General features: G+C 47.3%; 1 protein-coding gene across 3 annotated transcripts in view; it reads left to right on the forward strand.

The window, feature by feature from the left end:
• The first annotated feature begins 1,076 nt into the window (after window positions 1-1,076).
• FOXN2 (forkhead box N2) overlaps window positions 1,077-18,563 on the forward strand; it is a 30,451-nt gene continuing 12,964 nt past the window's right edge. The window contains exons 1-2 of one of the 3 annotated variants that reach the window (XM_077781931.1): window positions 1,077-1,189; window positions 12,836-13,386. In XM_077781931.1, the coding sequence (XP_077638057.1) occupies window positions 12,850-13,386 (537 nt within the window). In that variant the 5' untranslated portion in view covers window positions 1,077-1,189; window positions 12,836-12,849. Of the gene's footprint in view, window positions 1,286-12,553; window positions 13,387-18,563 lie in introns of those variants that run through there. The other 2 variants (XM_021540184.2, XM_077781932.1) reach the window with 2 other exon arrangements.

Consider the following 18,563-nt stretch of genomic DNA (forward strand, 5'->3'; position numbering starts at 1 on the left):
TTCGGGACTGGAGGATGCTTTCAGCAATACATAATTAATACAAGTGCACTTCTGTTGTCTGCCGAGAGGGTTGGAAGGCCCTGGCTAACTTCTGAGGCTGTGAAAGGAAAAAGAAAAGGTTGAATGAATCATGACGCATTCAATCAGTGGAAATTAGGTAGGAGCTAAATGAAAGTTGCTGAGAATAATTTATTCTGATCAGAACCTGGTGGCTGGGCTCTGTTTCTGAAGCCGGCCATGGGGCAGTGGAAGGAGCCTCCCTGTCACTGGGAGAATATTCCGCCTGCTATAACCCTGAGCCTGATATATCCTTACTCTTAAAAAACGCAAGATGTTGTTGTCTGAAACTGTTTCAAATAAAAAAATAAAACAACCTAACCACTGGTTCCTCCTAAGGTGGAGTGGGAGAATTTCCTTGAAACGCATTCCCGTGGTTCCTTAGAAATAAAATTACCACAAGTCACCCCGAGGCAAGTTTCAGCCGTATCCTCCAGAAGGTGAGGAAACCCTGAGAAAGCGAGAAAGCCAGTAAACTTTTTTTTTTTTTTTTTTTTTTTTTTTTTTTTTTTTTGTGGAAGATCAGCTCGGAAACAAGACGAGCGACTTCCCGAGATCCTTCCTTTTTATGATGCTGTAAAAGTGCAAGTGCGCGCAGGGCTGTCCAGCCCCGGTGAGCGAACAGCAGAGCTCCTGCCCTGGAATGCTGAAAGCACAAGCGGACGGCAATGCGCTACGAGGCAGGGCAAACACGGCGGCGATGGCTTCGTTTTTGTCAAGAAGATAAAAAAAAAGAAATGTATATATATGTGTAAACAAAGAAGGTGAGGAAAGAGAAGTGAAACTAAAAGGAGGGTTTATGCACTCCTATTTTAATTTTTTTTTTTAAATTTAGAAAGTGTGGTATTTCTGGGCGGAAAGGGCAACTTTCCCGAGGCGGGACACGGAGCCGGCAGCCGCCCGCAGCCCGCACGGCCCCGGCGGGGCCAGAGGCGGTGCCGGCGGCGGGGGAGGGCGGGAGCGAGGGCAGGCGGGCGGGAGGCGGCGGCGGCGGGGGGCCGTGCTTGCTCGCGGTTGCCATGGGGAGCGGGAGGGCGGTGCCGCCGCCGCTGCGCAGGGAGCAGCTGCTCCCTGACACATCCCCCCGCTGCCATATTGTGTCCGCCGCCGGCCGCGCGGCTTCATGACCGCGGTGAGTGCCGCCCGCGCCGCCGCGCCCCCACGCCTGCCCGGGCGGCCCCCGCGCCTCTCCCGGGTTTAGCTCTCGGCTTTGCCGCGGGTTTGGGGGGTGAGTTTATTTTGTTTCCGACGCTCCGCGAGGGTGTCGTGGGGGAAGGGGGAAAGCGCGGGGAGCGTGGCGGCGGGTCCCGCCGGTGCCGGGGGAGGCGGCGGGCGGTGTGACCGGGGTCCCCTCGTTCCCCGCGCGGGGACGAGGCGCGGAGGCGGCGCTGCCTCGCCGGCCGCTCTCGGTGGCGGTGCGTGGGAACGGGGGGGTCCCCGCGGGGCCGTGCACCCGCGGCTCCTCCTCCTCCTCCTCCCGGCGCGGCTCCGCGGAGCTTCCGCCCGCGGGCTGTCCGCGGTGACCGCCCCTTCGGCCGCTCCCCCGGCGGGGCAGCCCGCGCTGCCTGCGCGCTCCCAGCCGCGGGGATGGAAAACGCGGCCGGCCCGGCGCCGGGACCTGGGAGCGCGGCCCCGAGGTGCCCCTCGCCTCCGGGTCAGCCCGTCGGACGCGAGCGCTGCGTTGGGTGAAAAATAAAGACGCTCCCGGCGTCGTTCCGCCGCGCCCCGTCGTCCCCGAAGCGGCGGGAAGCCCTCAGGGATGCGGCTTGCAGAGGTGGGGGCAGCGTGCGAGAGGCGCTCCGGGGTTCCCGCGTTTTGGGGTAAAATCCAGGAAACTCCTGGCGGAGTGCTCGAGGTCAGGCTGAGATCTGCACGTGGCCCTTCGGAGTTTTCCGTCTTTTTCGGGATTTTTTTGGTGAAGTTGGGCGCTGAGTTGCTGGCGGCAGCGGAGCAGCATCCCATTGCCTTCCTGCCTTACTCCTGCGTGGACACACCGGCGTGCTTGGTGCTCAGGTTCTGTGGGAGCGGAAACTGGCTTTTGTTGGTAGGGGTTTGGATTATGACAAGGCCCAAACAAAGAGTGAAAGGAACAAAGAAATAAAATAAACCTTGAAGAGAACCCGATAAACTCATGTTCCCGCTGTGGTGCCTGCCTGTGGATGGATACTGTGTTTTAATTGTGGAATTAAACGTGCTGAATTGTGGTGGACTTAAATGCTGAGAAAGCGATTTGAATAGCTTTGTGCCTAATCAATGAAATCAAGATAACTTTATATATAATTTACCATGTGTATGTATGCACACAGACACTCTCCAGATCTTGTTATTGGTGGGCTTACATTTAGACAAATTTAGTAATAGGTGGGTTGTAATATATTGACATGTGAATCATTCTTCTTCAGCTGTATTTCTTGGATTGGGGTCTTTTCTCCCCTCCTTGAAGTCTGGTGTGATGCTACATCTATGCAAGAAAAATTCAGCTGGCATTATCTTATGTCAGGAAACTTGAAGTAGTTTGAAGGTTGCTGTTTTTTTTTTTTTTTTTTTCTTGGCAGATGCCTACTCACATTTCCCAAGCTCTGCAGAAGGTAGTTGGACATGAGTCTGAGCTGAAAGCTTGATAGAAGCAATGAGTGCAGCACAGGGCTTGAGCTGATGAACTTAGCCGGGTGCCAGGGTGTGTTATCTCTGAGCTCAGCCACACTGCTGCAGCAGATCAGCTTCTGCTGGGGCTCACTTGTGTCCAGCTGTGCCACTTCACTTTTGTAGAAATAGGGAGGAGGTGGCGATTCTCACTTTGTGTGTTTGAGTTGCCTGAAATACATATAAGACTCCTTTGTGCTTTTAGTATTTCTTGTTTGTTACCAGATGTAATTGTGAGCTGGGCAGTGCTGCTGTACATGGTGTTTACACCTGCAGACTGTGGTGGAGATGCTGTGTTGGCTGCCCTGCAGGTCCTGAAGGGAGCTGGAGGCAATGGCCCTTTACCAGTCCAGTTGTGTGGCCCTGAGCACTCTCGGGGACCTTGCTGGAATAACTTGGTTGATGTCTTTGTTGGCAGTGTCTAGACCAGAGGATAAAGTTGTGACCTGCTTTGGGTGCTGCTGCTGGAGCTGTGCTGAAGGGCCTCCTCAGGGATTTTTCAGCGCAGAAGATATTTTTTGTCTAAAAGGGGCACCAGCCAAGGAGTGTGCCTCAACAGCTCCAGCCCCCCACGGAATTTCTGCTTGAGGAGCCTTTCAGTGTCCTGTAGAGAGCTTGGGATTGAAGGCACTAGCATTGCCAGCAACTCTCTGTGTCAGGACATGCCAGTCCAGTAAGTGATGGAGCAGATAGAGGTGTGTGTGTGTAATGGTCTTGCTGAATGAGAAGTACTGCCTGGCAGGTGGGTGGACTGCCTTGGAAACAAGACAGAGGCTTAGGGACATGTCAGGCTGATTTTTGCCATTTTTATTACCCACGGGCTCTGTTCTGCTCAATGAAGTAGACTTGAAAACCCAACACGTTGAGTAAAAGCAAACTCTCCTGGTGAATTATATAGTTTGGCATCTGAAGATGCTGTACATGGATGTGGTTTAGACTGGTGAGAAAGCCATGTTGGTTCTCGTGCAGAGCTGTTGGTTCCCACAACAGCAGCAGAAATTTTCATATTGGTTTCACCGGGGTTGTAATTACACCTTCCTGCTCTGTCATCTCTCTTTGTGTACTTTGTTGGGGTTAAAAGGAGCTGGTATTTAGGAGAGGAAGGACCCCAGGCTCTCAGAAGACTTTTTCCATATGCAGGTTTGTGATACCTTATCAGAAAGAGCTGCACAGAGGGATTATAGCCAGCGAGGTGGCAGAAGGGATGGGTGTTGGGAGGAGTGATAGTGTGCCCACAGCCACCACTGCCATGCATCTCTTGATGCTGTTCCCTGCTTTGGGATAGCCTTATTGCACTACTGTGGTGCAAAACAAGCTGTGTGAAACACAGTTTTCCTTGGTGGGATGGATGGAAATTGATGGGGAGCAGCCTCTAGTCCCCGTAAGTAAATGGCTGTCAGCAGTCTCGATGAATGCTCACGACCTTTCAGCAACTTCTGGGTTTTCCCCTTTGGCTCCTGGAGCATTTGCCGTTCCTTCCTTCCTGGTAAACGAGTGCATTTTGTGTAAGCTCATCTGTGGGATCTCACGGATGATGGTACTTTTCCTGGGGGAAGTGGATGGAGGCAGCGGGTGCGTGTGTTGCCGCTCCACAACTGAAATGGTGTTGAGCAACTTCCTGTGGCTCGGGGTGACTCACAGCGGAGCCCAGCTCTGCTCTCGACAAGTGCTCGCTTGCAAACTCTGTCCACATGGGCAAGCTCCCTATGCCTTCATCTGGGGTGTCTCTTTCCAAATCCAATGGCTCCCTTGTCTCGCAGAGAAGACACAAGAAACCCCTGGGATGCTGCTTCACTTTTTTCCTGGCTCGATCTTTATATGTGATAGGAGTGTTTTTGTTCCTGTCACGTTGCACCTGTTGATTTGGTGATGGTGCTCTCCATCTCATCCTCATGCCTCATCCTACACCATGCTGGGTAAAAGCAGGCAGTGATGTTCCATGGTGCTTCCAAAATACGATTTAGGTCAACAAGAAGATACAGCTCGCAATGCTTGGGTAATAGATTACATGGAATGGAAGAAATACTACCTGATGGCGGTCAGCATCTTTGTAATCCCTGGTACTCTGCCTGCTCCCTGTAAAACATTATGGCTGTGGAAGCACGAGGGTTGGGTCACTCCAGGCTGGGAGGGTGCTGCTGAGTGCTCAGTGCTGGCCTGTGGTCAGCAACTGGGAAACTTGGCCAGCTGTGTTTGGGGCAGGAATACCCCTTTTATTGAGTGGTTGCTCAGGGGCACCCGGGACCATTTTAAGAGAAGTCTGTAATTTGTGCAAATAGGAATACTTATACTGAAAGTCTATTATGTGGATTTTGACTTTTTTTTCTTGCTGAGTGTATTCAAAATGTTTTCCTGTTATGTTCAGACTAGACTTAGTGCTGCCTACTTTTTCCTCAAGGGTTGGAGAATGTTAAGAACTCCATTAAATTGACTACTGCAGGCATCATCACCCACCCCTACTCTTCTGCACACTCGGTCTTCATATCTTCTCTCAGGTTATTTTCAGTGCATTCCTATCTTGCAGTTTGTCACTACTTTTAGATTCCCAGTTTAAGCGTGGTCCTGTGCTTGCTTTCTTTTCAACAGTGTCACTGGGTTGTGTTGTGCTTAGATTTGGGGCAAGTACATGGTTGCCTAAAAGCTGAATACTAGATATGAAGAGACCTCAGCACCTGGAAAACTTTCATGAAGTAGGGCTGATGGAGTGGGAGCTGGGAAGCTTCCTGCAAAGCAGCATCCACTCATCCATCCCTCATCCTCTGCTCTGTGAGGATCATCCCCAGACCAGTTATCAGCCAGTTTGGTTTGGTTTAGGGATGTTGAGTAGTCAAAAGTTGGAGAGTTTTTAGTTTGCCTGCGTGTTTGCTTAAACAGAAAGCCAAATTCCACACTGGTAGAATAAAATTAAAAGTAAGTTGGCCAGGGAGGTCAGCACAGTGAAGAGATTTGCTTTGCCTTCCCTGGGCTCTGGAGGAAATCTTGCACTTTAGGAGCAGGAGCTGGGAATCAGCAAGTGGGGGACAGCTTTGCAGTCATGAAGTTGTACTGGTAATGTACAGCTCCAGTGGTGCTTTCCAGTTAAATCTTGCACAAGGGTTGCTTGGGGTGAAGCTTCAAGTTGTTGGGTTTCCACTGGAAACTGGGAGTTTTGGTTCTTCAAATGCAGAAAAGCTGTATGGAAAATATAGCTTTATGCCTTCTATTGTTGGTGAGTTGGTACTGACACCAGCTGAAATGTAGCTATGTTCACTTCTGTTCCAAGAGGATAGTAGAGAAACACATAGATGGGTTACCCTGGAATTAGCATCAGAATTATTTTGCAAGTCTTTTGCTTAAATGGCTTACTTGTGATCATATCAGTGGTTTACTTTTTTTTTTTTTTTTGCATTTTAGTCCACTTAGCAAGCTCAATATTGAATTTGAGGAAAATGACCCATAAGCATCTCTTGAAAAGCTATTGGCTGTAAAGCATTTTTCTTGAAAGCACTTATTTCCCTCCCCTCCCCTTTTTTGGTGTCTCACCAAAGGTTTTTCTTAATAGTTAAATTTCCCTGCTTGTTCAGGTTGTTTTTTTTTTTTTTCTATTATTATTTTCATGTCCCAGTTTCTCTGTTAGACTGTTATTATGTGCATGTTTTAAATCTGAGGCACGGGGAATCAGGTCCAACAGTTACTGCAGCCTTTGGAAAAGCTTTACATTTGCAAAGTCTCTGAAGGCAGCAGTGGAATAAATGTCCCAGAGGCTCTGGGTCATGTACAGGGTCTGGATTGGGGTCAGGGCATGTCTGAGCTCATGTATCATTTTCCTTTCAGATATTTGTTTCAAACATAAACCCACTTGTGTGTGGATTTAATTTAAAAAATGCAAACTTTTATGAAAAAAGTTAGATGAAATCTTTCTCTTGCTCCCTGGACTATCATAATGTTTTGTTTAATCCCTTCCCTATTGCAGAATTTCTTAACTTTTCTTAATATTGGACCCGTGAATTGATTTTTGTTACTTTTTTTCCTCACCCTGCCTTTAATTATATCACAGGGTGTGGGAGAACATTGACATTAGAGGCTTGGAAGTATTTCTGCAAATCCCTGGAAAGCCTCTCTTCCCCTTTGAGCCCACCAATGCCAAGGTTCAGATGAAGCCCCTGAGCTTATGGCTTGTCCAGTTCATTGGTTGATTGGTTTTATTTTCAGGCTGGATTTGAGAAGGTGGTAAGTGTCCTTTTAATGTTTTTTAAAATCTATTATTTTTAATTTCCCTCTGCTTTGCAAGCCAGGAGGAGCGGAGAGAGCCCTGCCTGCTGTAGGTGCTGCCCGTGGGAGCATCTCTGCGTGTCCTTTGTCACCCAGGGGTTCATCTCTTCCACAGACACTGGGTCCCAGCTTGCTGAAATCTATGGCTGAGAGGTGGTTTTATCCTCAGAAGACTGCAATGCCTTTAGTTGTCTTGGATACATGACATCACAGAGTGTTATAATCAAATATAGGCCTTTCTCAGGGCTGGGGGAGGAACTCAGCTGACCTCCAGCAGGGGTGGGAGGTGTGCAGGGCATGGGCAGCCCGAGACAAGGGAGATGAGTGGGGGGAAAGGTTGAATTAGTAGGGGGCAAAATGGTTTGGTGTCATCCTTTTAATGCTCCTGGTCAGGCAGATGGGTGCTTTTTATTGATGGGTTTGCATTAGTCGTGCCAGGATTTTTTGTTTGTTTGTTTGGGTTATTTTGTTTGTTTGTTTTTGTTGGATTTTTTTGTTGCTCTTCCCTCCAACATGCAACGACTTGTAGCTGGTCCTGTGCTATGTGCCTGATGACTTGGAAGTTTATCCTCAGCTTGGGGAGGTGAGCAGTGCTAGTCATTTATTTGTCTAATTCTTGGGCTGTTTAGACAGCACATATTGATGTATTTGAGTCAGGACAAGCCCTTATGCTTCTTGTAGATTCAAGGGAATATGAAAAATCAATAGAGGAGTTTGCTGTTGGTGTAGTTGTTTGCATGCAAAAGCAGGCACCAATTGTCTTAAATACTCTCACAAAGCCTGTTTGTGTCAGAACAGAACTTGAGAAATTGTGTGTAGGGCACAACTGCCTGGATCTGTAACTAAGGCTGCACACCCTGAGCCTGTGGTGCAAAAAGTGGGTGCAGAGCTGCTGTCATTAAGTGTGATATGGCTGAAAATCTTTTTTCCTGTATTAAAATTATGTCTGACTCCTCAGACATGGGCAATGCACGGTAAGATTTTATTTTTATTTTTAAACCTGGAGGGAAATCACTGTGCTGTTGGCAGGCTCCAGGTCTTCCCACTATTAACAGAGGTGACCTAGTTGCTTGGCTGGTGCTACAGAAATAAAAAGGTGCATTTAGTTGTGGAGAAGGTTGTCCTAACCTGGGGCACTGATGCTGTGCAGGTGCCAAAAGGGCACCTTTCATCTGATGCCACTGTGAAGAAGGATCAAGCAGCAAGAGCAGCTCTGTTCTCATGCTGACTTGGTGCGGACAAGGCTGTGGCACCTTCTGACAAAAAGGCTGAATTCTTTCTTCCCAGTTCAGTGAGTCCAAGTGTGGCGTCCACTGAAATGATACTTGCACACTTACACCTGCAGCACTGCTGAGTTTGGAGGAGGTCACCTTTGGTGGGATGGTGGCATCTGCCACAACTTTGTCCTTCTGGCCTGGATTCTGCTGGAGGTGAGACTTCTTCCAAGAAGGGCTGCAGCAAAGTAAACGTGCTTCCCTGCTTTCCTGAGGATCTGCTCAAGTGGACTTCCAGTTTCATTAAATGGCTGACCTTCTTTCTAATAAAGCAACTTGGTCTTCATTAAGTGGTCACATCAAAGCACTTGCTCCTGTGGCAGAACAGAGCAGGTTCTTCTTCAAGGTCTTGCATCAAAATTCAGTCAGAGCTGGGGATCTTTGTGGGAGGAAGCAAACCTGATTTAACCCAGATGTGCTCTGCTAGGCTGAGGAGCTTTCAGTGCTCATAACCTTTCCCAAACTTAGCTCTCCAGTGAGTTAGAGGGAAGGCTGCAAAAAACCAGTACCTTGCCTTGAGATATGGAGTCTCTTCTGATCTGTTTGTGCATCTCTAAACTGCTGCCTTGATACACCTGCAGCCTTAACCAGCCCCATCAGACCTGGGCTCTGCTGCTTGGGTTTTGAGTGCTCTGGAAGAGCAGGTCTTCACTGGGCTTTGGGTGCTGGACTGGCATGGATTAGCAGGGAGGTCTGCTCCTGGCTTTTATGTGATGCCAAAAATCAGATTGCTGGAAGAAGATTGTGTCTCTGGCCTCTTTTCTGATGCATCCTAAACTTTTATTTGAGTAGCCTCAGTTGACTTAGCAGCCTTTTAATCATCTTTCCCTGGAATCATAGTCCTCTGTCTGTAATGACCATGCAAGATGATGTGCACCTCCACTGTGATACTTCAAGGGGTAGATGCTTTGTTTGGCCTTTCTTTAGAAGGTACCAACAGGAGATACATCCTTGAGTTCCTTAGGATTTGGATGCATGAGGGTCTGCTTCCCATTGGAAGTGTTAGTACCAGCAAACAGCAGTGTGCTGTGTCACTGTACTCATTGGTAGGGTAAAGCACATGGGCAGAACACAAGCCCTTCCCTAATTTTCAGAGGTGTGCTTAAATCATATTAATTTTACATTTGCCTGGCTGGAGGTTGCCTTCTTGGCTTTGCTTACAGGGTTGGGGCTGTCCCCATGGGAATTATCAAAACATCTGTACTGGAGAGCTGCTTTTGTGCTTTTTTCTTTCTCACACTTTCCTCTCCCTGCTCTTAGTGTGGTTTTTCTGCTGGGTTATCCTTGAGCACAAAACCCTGCCAGCTTACAGCAAAGATGGCTTTGGTGAATTCCATCAGCCTTATGTAAAGCATTAAAGCCAAATATTGGATGTGCTAATCTTGAAAATGACATCTTGGAAGCTGTGTTCTTACAGGTGTGTCTGCTTATAGGCAATCAGAGCACATACAGAGAAAAAAATTGTGCATTTTGGATGTCATTAAGGGTCTGTGTGAATGAAGAGGGGTTCTGGAGAGCACACAAGCTGACCACTTGTGTGCCTTCAGATATGCTCCAGTGGCACTGGTATTGCTCCTGTGACTTTATTTTTTCTTATTTATTAGTTGATAATAGTCTAATATGGCCTTTATACCTTTCTAGAAAAAAGAAATTAATTTCTCATATGTTCATGTAGAATGTGTGTGAGGTGGTGAACTAGGATAAGAAGGTAATGAGATGTGGATTTTTATAATATATTTACTAAGAGAAATGTGACACAAACCTATATTATTTACTGTCAGTATGTTACCTGCAAATAGTTTTTATTTTCATGTAGGGCATTAAATACGCTAATGGTTCTCTGCTAAAACACAGTGGCATGCAAACAAACAGTGCACTGGCACCACAAAGTCCACCTGATTTTAAGTGCCAACTTAGTAAGTTGTTATATTTTTCCCTTATGTTTTTGAGAAGACTGAGCATGCCTAGGCCATTTTTTTGTTGAAAACAGATTTTATTGCCCCCTAGGAAAAGAGTACAGTGACCTCAGACTTGCATGTGTATGTCAGCATGTGCACGTTCTTGATCTGCCATGCTTACGAAGGGTTTGTAAAGGGAGATTTTGTGCAACCTGAACCAGGAGCTAAAATTACCAAAACACGGCTGTGAGGTGTAAGCTCCTGTGTAGCTGCCTAAAGAGGTGCTCAACAATGGGGCAAAGTTAATCATTAGAAAGAGAACAGAGCAGCTCACGTTGCAGCAGAGTTGGGGTTTGTCTCACTGTATGAATTTTATCACTAGCTCTTTGTTTGTTTAGTTTTTGGGGTTTTTTTAATGTAAGAAAGGATTGAAGAAGTGACATGAGCATATGTATATATGGCTGTGTTTAAAGCCAGCCATCTCTGACTGCCAATATAAATCTGCTCTGGTGCCTTGGGGGAGAAGTAAATTGTAGGGAGAGCAAAGCTATTTTTGACCAGCTATTTCTGCAGCTCACTTAGCTTTAATTTTTTTTCTTTTTTTGATACTGACTGAGCTGCTAGTTAATCATACCCGTCCCTGCACTTAATAGAAACAGAAAATAAAAAATTGATGGATGTTTTCCAGCACTTTTACTGGTAAGCATAAGTGCAGGTGCTATTGTCAACACAGCTATGCTGGTGCAAGAGCATTTGAGCAGATGAAGAGAGGAACAAAAACTGCTGGTGGGAAACACATTGTGTTTCCTGGGGGAGGCACAAATTCTGCACCTCTGCACCAGGCAGAGGCTGGCAGGGCTGGGGAGCATAACATGGATTGTCCTATTGCCTCTCTGTGTCACCACGTCACTCCTCCATTGCACGTATCACTCCCCTTCTCCCAAAAAAGGAGGCTGGCAGTGTTCTGCCAGGGGCACAGTGAGGCTGCCAACTTAGAGCTGGCTGGGTCTGGGGCTGGCACAGCCAGGCAGTGGACCCTTGGTAAGAGGAGATGGAAGAGCAAGAAGACAAGTGTTTACTGCAAAGTGGTGTAAGAAAACATGCAGTAACTGCGTAGCGCTGTCTGGTGAGATGTGATATGTCCTCATCTTGAGCTCTGGCACTGGGAGCTGGAGCATGAAACCAGAATGATAGAGCTTACAGGGACACGGAACTGGAATGGGGTTTGGGTTTTTCTTTGGTTGTTTTGTTGGATCTTTTTACAGTTAATATGAACCTCAGTGTGGCTCTGTGCTATTTACTACTGTGAGCTGCATTCATAGTTGGAATGTTTTATGTCTGTAGTGTACATATGTGTGTACAAGTACATCCCCTACATCTGCACAGTGCTCACATCAGCAGCAAAAAACCAGCTGTTCCCTTAACACAGTTTGCTAGAAGACCCTTTCTGAAACTCTACAAGCAAGGTGGTATCTGTTGGTGTAATGCCTCTAAAGCATGGGTAGCTGTTAGACCTTGCATTGAGTGACAGTGTTTTATAGATAATAATATTATGATTAGGGTTTCAGTGTTTTGTTGTTTTGGGGTTTTTTATCTAAGTGGTGAGCCAGTGTTCCTGCAGGTCTGAGCTGCCACCTCAGTGGTTGGTCCCTTCCTCTTGAGAACTGGTCCTAGTGCTCTCTGGTCTGCAGGGAAGCCCAGGTTAGGGCAGCAAGCCCTTTCAGGAGGGGAAAAGGATCTTTTGGACTCAGGCAGCTCTGTGGGACACAGGTGATGAACAGATAGGCTGGCCACATCTTCCCCGGTAGAACCACGCAGCAGCACTTGGGAATGACTGTGACTTGTAGGGGGTTGTAAAGCTTTCATTTGCACTGAGACCACAAATAGACTTTATGCTGGTTTAAGTTTTGCAATTCCTTTTTCACTCTTTGGACATGAAAGGCAAACACTTCTAAACAGGATCAGTTTACAATATAATGGGTAACTTAAGAGTTAATGTGAGATCTGAATGGATTAGGTCCTACCTGTTAAGGTTATTTCCAGGTTTCAGGTGTTGACATGAAAACAGCTGTTATTTCTGTGTCTGAATTGGTGTTTCTAGATAGATACAACAGTTTCCAAATGCTACCCATAAGCTCTGCTTATAAACCAAGGGGAGTTTGTGCTCATGAGTTTACTGGGAGGCTCCTGTTGGACCCTGGCTCTAGCCAGTGGCTTCAATGTTTAGTGAACAGCCTGGGTTGTGGCAGCAGCTCTCTGGCCACAGAGAGCAGGCACAGACTTTCCCAGGCATTTTCCTGGGGAAGGCTGTGAGAAGATCAGAGAAAAGAGTGAGAAACAATTCTTATCTCCACTTGTTGCACCTGCTGTTGTGCACTTGTGGAATGTGTCATGGAGATTTGTTTACCAAAGGGTGATTTCTTAATTAGACACTGGATGGTATTTGGATAGATTGACCAATTAGGTCAAAGCTGTATTGCACTGGCTGTAAGGGTTACCGAGTTTCTTAGTAAGTGTATTATAATATAAGATGTGATATAATAAAGCAATTGATCAGCCTTCTGCAATCATGGAGTCAATACTAATTGTTGCCCAGCTGGGGGCCTGAGGCGACAATGGGGATGGTGCAGCCCTGTGCTTGGGTTTGGTGTGCTCCTGCTGAACGTGATCAGGGTAGTTTGCAATGATTTCTGACCATCTCCTTTGTTGCAGACCAATCAAGCTAAATGGGTCCAGTCACTGGAATGACTCCGGATAAGAAAGCTGAAACGCCCGGAGCAGAAAAAGCCGCAGGACTACGGCAGTGCCATGGGATGGGCAGCCTGCCTGACACGGGTGACGCCGGCAAGCCAAAGGCCACCGTGGTGGACAGAGATTCAGCTGATGATGAGCTGACAAATTTGAACTGGCTGCACGAAAGTACTAACCTGCTAACAAACTTCAGCCTCGGCAGCGAGGGCCTTCCCATTGTTAGCCCCTTGTACGACATCGAGGGTGACAGCGTGCCGTCCTTCTCACCATCCTGCTACCAGAACCCTGAGAAGAAATCCTCCACTTCCAAACCCCCTTACTCTTTCAGCCTTCTCATTTACATGGCGATTGAGCAGTCCCCCAACAAGAGCTTGCCAGTCAAAGAAATCTACAGCTGGATCCTGGACCGCTTCCCCTACTTTGCCACGGCCCCCACCGGCTGGAAGAACTCGGTCCGACACAACCTCTCCTTGAACAAGTGTTTCCGAAAGGTGGAGAAAAGCCATGGCAAGGTGAGACCTGGCAGGAGAGAGGTGGAGCAGGTTGAAAATCCAGGGAGAAATGGAGAAGTTTCTGTTGTTCATAAGCATGTTTTGTTTGGGTCATTTTCACCCCACTGTGAACACTTTATTACAGTTATTAACACTTTTTTTGCAGATGGAAGTGGTTTGGAAATGCTGCTTCTGTGAAATCACAGGATGACAAAAGTCACTGGGTTTTGTTGTTTATTGTTCACCTACGTACACCCAGCTGTGGTGTATCCTTTTTAAGTCTGGCACACATGCAATTGCAAAGGACTCTTGTTTCCATTTGCTTAAAATTTTGTTAGCCTGCAATAAATAACCAGCCTGAAGTTTCAGGTAACTCTCCTAGGATTTCTTCTTGATGAAGTCTCCTAAACCAGGGCTTTCTTTATTTTCCAGTGCTGAAATTCTGGGGTATGTTCCTCCTTCCCTGCTTTTCCAGCATGGCCATGGCTACAGTCACACTGGCAAGCAGAGGAGATTATGGGATGCCAACCAGCTTCCCTGCTTGTCTAGTAAGGATGTTGCCCCTCTGGGTGCAGATATGGTCCCCTGCAAGGTGCCCTTGCTTGTGGGCTCACTAGATTAGATGCTTGAATGTTCCTCAGTCCAACAGCTTTCTCAGATATTAAATTGACTCTTCCACTTGTGATCTCCTGTTACACTTAGCACAGCTCTAGCTTTCCAATAACCATATTAATTCCTGCATTTAATGGACTGTAGTGCTTTAACATCTGTTATAAGATGTGCATCTCTGTGTGGTGCAGACGCACTTCTTAAAGTCAAGGATACTCTTTTCTGTACATATGATTTTACTACTGACTTTCTTCTTCCCTCTCTCATTCCCCATCTTGTTCCTCAAAGAGCTGGCTCCGACTTAAATAAACTAACAAACCACATACTGAAAGTCAACAAACAAGTCCTGTGCTTGGAGGTCAGAGTTGGTGGTAGCAGGCTTGTTATCAGAAATGCCTGCAATGCTTGGAGTGCTTGACAGCTTCCCACCGTAGAGAGGGGTCCTGGAGCTGAGTGGTCATTGGGGAGGACTGCCTTGTACTGATAGAGCTGAACACCACTGCTTCTCAGTATTCCTGCTTTTGCATTAAATTGTTAGGGTGTTGTTTTCACAAGCAGCAGATTTGCCCTGAGAAAAAAAGGTGACTTTTTATTGCAGTGTGGTAAGTCCAGTAACTACCCCATTGCTGAATCCTGCTCAGTGTTAGGATGGGCTCTTAATGTGGCTCAAGGTGCTGTAATGGGGTAACTGAGATGCTCAGGCTGTTGCTGTGTGGAGGACTGGATCTGAGCAGGGACCACATGCTGCTTTAGGTGACAGAAGTGCCTGGGTGGCTGTGTCCAGGGAAGGTGACATGAGTTGCAGAAAAATTAGGGCAGGAAAGGGAAATCTAAATTGGTATGAATTCCTTCTGCCTGTGGAACTGCCTTTAATGCTCTGATGTTTTCCAGCCTCATGGGTTAGGAGTTAGCAGTCAAACTTGTTGTCTTGGCATTTGGGTGGCAGGAGCTTGACACTGCCTGGTGCCCTGCTTACCCTGGCATCTCCATGGGTATTGCTGGGCTCAGAGGATGGCTTGCTGCTCGATGTGACATCTCTAGTAGGAAGAGCAAAATGCACAATATTTCCCACTGCTACCAGCAAGGTGATGCTGATGTGCCCTGTCAGTGGTTTCCCAGGGCTCCAGAAACTGCACAGCTGTGTAATTCTGAAGAACAGAAACTGCGCTTACCAAAAAATACCACCCCAAAAAAGCCCCTCCTGAAACTTTGCTGAAGCTTCCTCATTTCCAGCAAACAGCAATTCAGTCTTTACCCTCTCCCCACCTAGAAAAGGACCAGATGAGGGTACTGCTCCAAATTCTTCCTGCAAAATAATTCTGTGACACACAGGAGCATGCCTGAACCCCATGGGAGTTGATCTGGCAGATAATGGAAATGCTGCAAATCCCTTTGGATGAGCTCCTCAGGTGTCACTTCTTGGAGCAAGCAGTAGTTGCTCACAAGCTCATTTTGTTGATCCTGTTGCATGTAACCATGTGCTAGCCGTGCCTCTGGGTGCTTCCCTGAAAGGACAAGATAATGTTGGGGTTTTTTTTTCCCTTTTTTTCCTTTGTTGATGGCATTTTGTATTTCAAAGGGAGCACGCAATGAGCCTTCTATGCCAAGTGCCTGTGGAAGCAGAAAGGTCCATGGCATGTTGTATCAGAGGAACCTGGTTTATTTGGTAACATCAAGGTATGAAGGGTTTTACAGCCTTTCAAATGAATCTGAGCTCTTGCGTTGGAAGAGTCGAGATGTCTGACAGTAGGGAATGGATGGTCTGTGCCCCTGCATCCCAGGGCAGGCTCTGCTCTCTGACACCTCCCTGGTGGTTGCTCCTGGCTGTCAGCTGTGAAATCATCTCTTTGAGGTTAGGCAGCAAAAGAAGGAAAAGTTTATCCTCATCTTTACCATAATGCTGATAGTGCACGTTGAAGGAAAGCTGATCTTTCCCCACTTACCCCCCTTGAGCTGGCACTGCAGGGCAGTTTCAGGACACTTGCACTGGAATCATTGTGGCTGGTGCTGACCTGGAAGAGTTGCTGCAAGACCATGCTTACTGTGCTCTGCGCATTGTCTGCAAGGCCCTGCTGGTGCAGATCTGAGCAGAATATCCAAGGCACAAACAGGTGACCCCCTGAGCACCAACTCCCTTATTCTGCAGAGCTCTTTCCACCAGACTGTGCTCCATCATGTTGCAAATGTAGCTCTGGAGGGTCACATCTGTGGCTGATTGTTCTGTGTGTATATTTGCATCAGCCAGCTAAATCCCTGCAGGCTGCAGGGTTTCAGGGGTCATGGGACAGCATCCAACAGAGACTGGGGGAAGACTGTCCTTGCTTGGACCACTGGAAAAAATTACACGTTGTGGTTTTCTTTTAATGAGTGGTGCTGAAGGGAAAGTAAGTGCCTTGAGATGCCTCATGATCCAGCATTGCAGTCAAGAGGAGGAACTTCTTGTGCCATGGGATCAGGATGCATGGACATCATCACTCTGATAAAATACCATTGCCTGCTCTTTGTGCACATAGCACACTGCTGCTGTATCTAAGTGGTGTGCCAAGGTTTACCCCAGGTGACAGACCCATGAGATGAAATACCTTTTCATTTAGAACTGCAGTAGAAAACGTCTACAGTCAGCCAGGCAGGTGAGATTCCCAGTGGGTCTCTGGTGTAATGGTGGTGATGAACATCAAGGGGGTGATGCTGGAGCAGTCCCAGGGACACCTGCTTGCCTTCCAGTGCTCCTGCTGTGACCCTGGTGCTCCTGAAGATGTGGAGGTGTGATTGTGAGTCAGTGATCCTCAGAAGATACAGCTAAAGCTCTTTGCATCTTAAGCACTGTTGTGCTGCCTTGGCGTTGGGGAGAGAGGCGCCTACACTGTGACATTGCTCTTTTGCTTTTTTTGAGGGAGCAGCATCTGATCTACAGCACAGGAGGACCTCAGGTGAAAAAGGGTTTGGGGCTAAAAGCCATGAGGAGTCTCCCTGCTCTTTGCTTAGATGTGTTTTTATGATTATGGCATTGGGAGTTACTCATTAATTGATGCTGAGGAGAAAAGGTGTGTAGAGGTAGGAAGAGCATGCATATCAAACATTAATTTGGATGTGGCCCTGCCACTGTTTCTTCTCGAGGCTGGGGGTTACAGGGCTTGAATATCTTCAACAAATGTCATTTTCTTGGTAAATACCTGGTTTAGGTGTTTATGGTAGGTTATTTTTAACGATCTGTAGCTTTTCAAGTATATGAGCAAAGAGCAGGGGAGGTCTCATCTGTATGCCTGTGGAGATAGGAGAGAGATGCCATTTCTGTGGTAAACCTTTTGGTGGATGTATTTTATACCTCCTTGCACACACAGTGTTTTCCAATGGTTCACTTTGCTCAGATGGATACAGCTGGTGAACACTGTCCATCCCTGATGGAGCCAGGCCTGCTGGCCAGGTGTGAAGCTGATGGACAGCTCTGCAGCACAGGGACCTGTGCCTGCAGGGAGCCTGAGCCACCAGCACCAGCTGAGCTGCTCTGCTTTGGCTACTCCTTGGGTTTTGCTCACTGGCTAGTGTGGCGCTGTGGTGGGGTGGTGGTAAAGGATAAGGCTGGATCATGGAGGCATTTTGTTTCCAGCTCATATTTCTGTAATCCAGCCCTGAAATGCTGGGTGATGGAAACTTACTGTCTTTACAAAATAGCTCCAATACTTCAAAGTGCAGGACTTATTTTCCTTTCTTCACTTTTGCCTAGATAAACTCCTGCAAGTCAAATTAGAAATATTAGATGCAGAAAAGGTGATAGACCAAAAACTAAACTCAGAACTATATGATTGCCCCTGTTTTGAGTTGCAGAGCAAGAAGAGCTTGGTGGCCTCTTTTCACTGACTCTGGAGGGATTTTTTTCTCTAGATCTTAAGTAAAAGTTACACTTACAATTTCATTCCAACACTTGCCTCACTGTTGAAGTGAAATGCTAACCTCCAGAGGCAGTTTAGCATTTTAGAGTGTCCTGAATTAGTCCTTGCTAGGAAAAATGGCACAGTCTGTTCTGGCTTGTTTTAAAGTTGGACATTGGTTCTGTGGCATTTCCAGCTCCAGCTGTGGCAGGCTTTTCCCTAACACCTGACACTCTTGATTCCAGACCTGGGCTGGACTTCTCCCCCTGTCTTTGCTAAGCAGAGGGTGCAAGCCAAGCACAGGAGCAGCTCCATCATCTCTCAGCTCAATGTCTACTTTTAGCGTCTCCAAAGGTGGGTGGAAGTGTGGTTTCACATTACACATGACCCAAAGAAGAAGTCACCCTGTTTACTGCCTGTTGCATTGGATCTATCGGTATCTGGATGGCTTCAGGGTGTGCCCGGGTTCAGCTTGCTGTTGCAATACCCACCCAAAATCCTGGTGTTATGTTGTCAGGGCAGCAAGCTGGAGGAGTACCTTGCTGGGAAGATCAAAGAGGGAAACTAACCCCCAGCAGCTGAACTGAATGAGGTATGAAGCAAAACTGCTCACCTAAAGTACCAGATAAGATAGCAGATAAGCACTGGTTTGCTGCTCGGGACTTTCTGCTGCTCCCTGGGGGCAGCAGCCTCCAAACTGTGAAAGGGAGGGGAAAAAAA

The sequence above is a fragment of the Lonchura striata genome, chromosome 3, assembly GCF_046129695.1.
Source record: "Lonchura striata isolate bLonStr1 chromosome 3, bLonStr1.mat, whole genome shotgun sequence".
Classification (NCBI taxonomy): domain Eukaryota; kingdom Metazoa; phylum Chordata; class Aves; order Passeriformes; family Estrildidae; genus Lonchura; species Lonchura striata.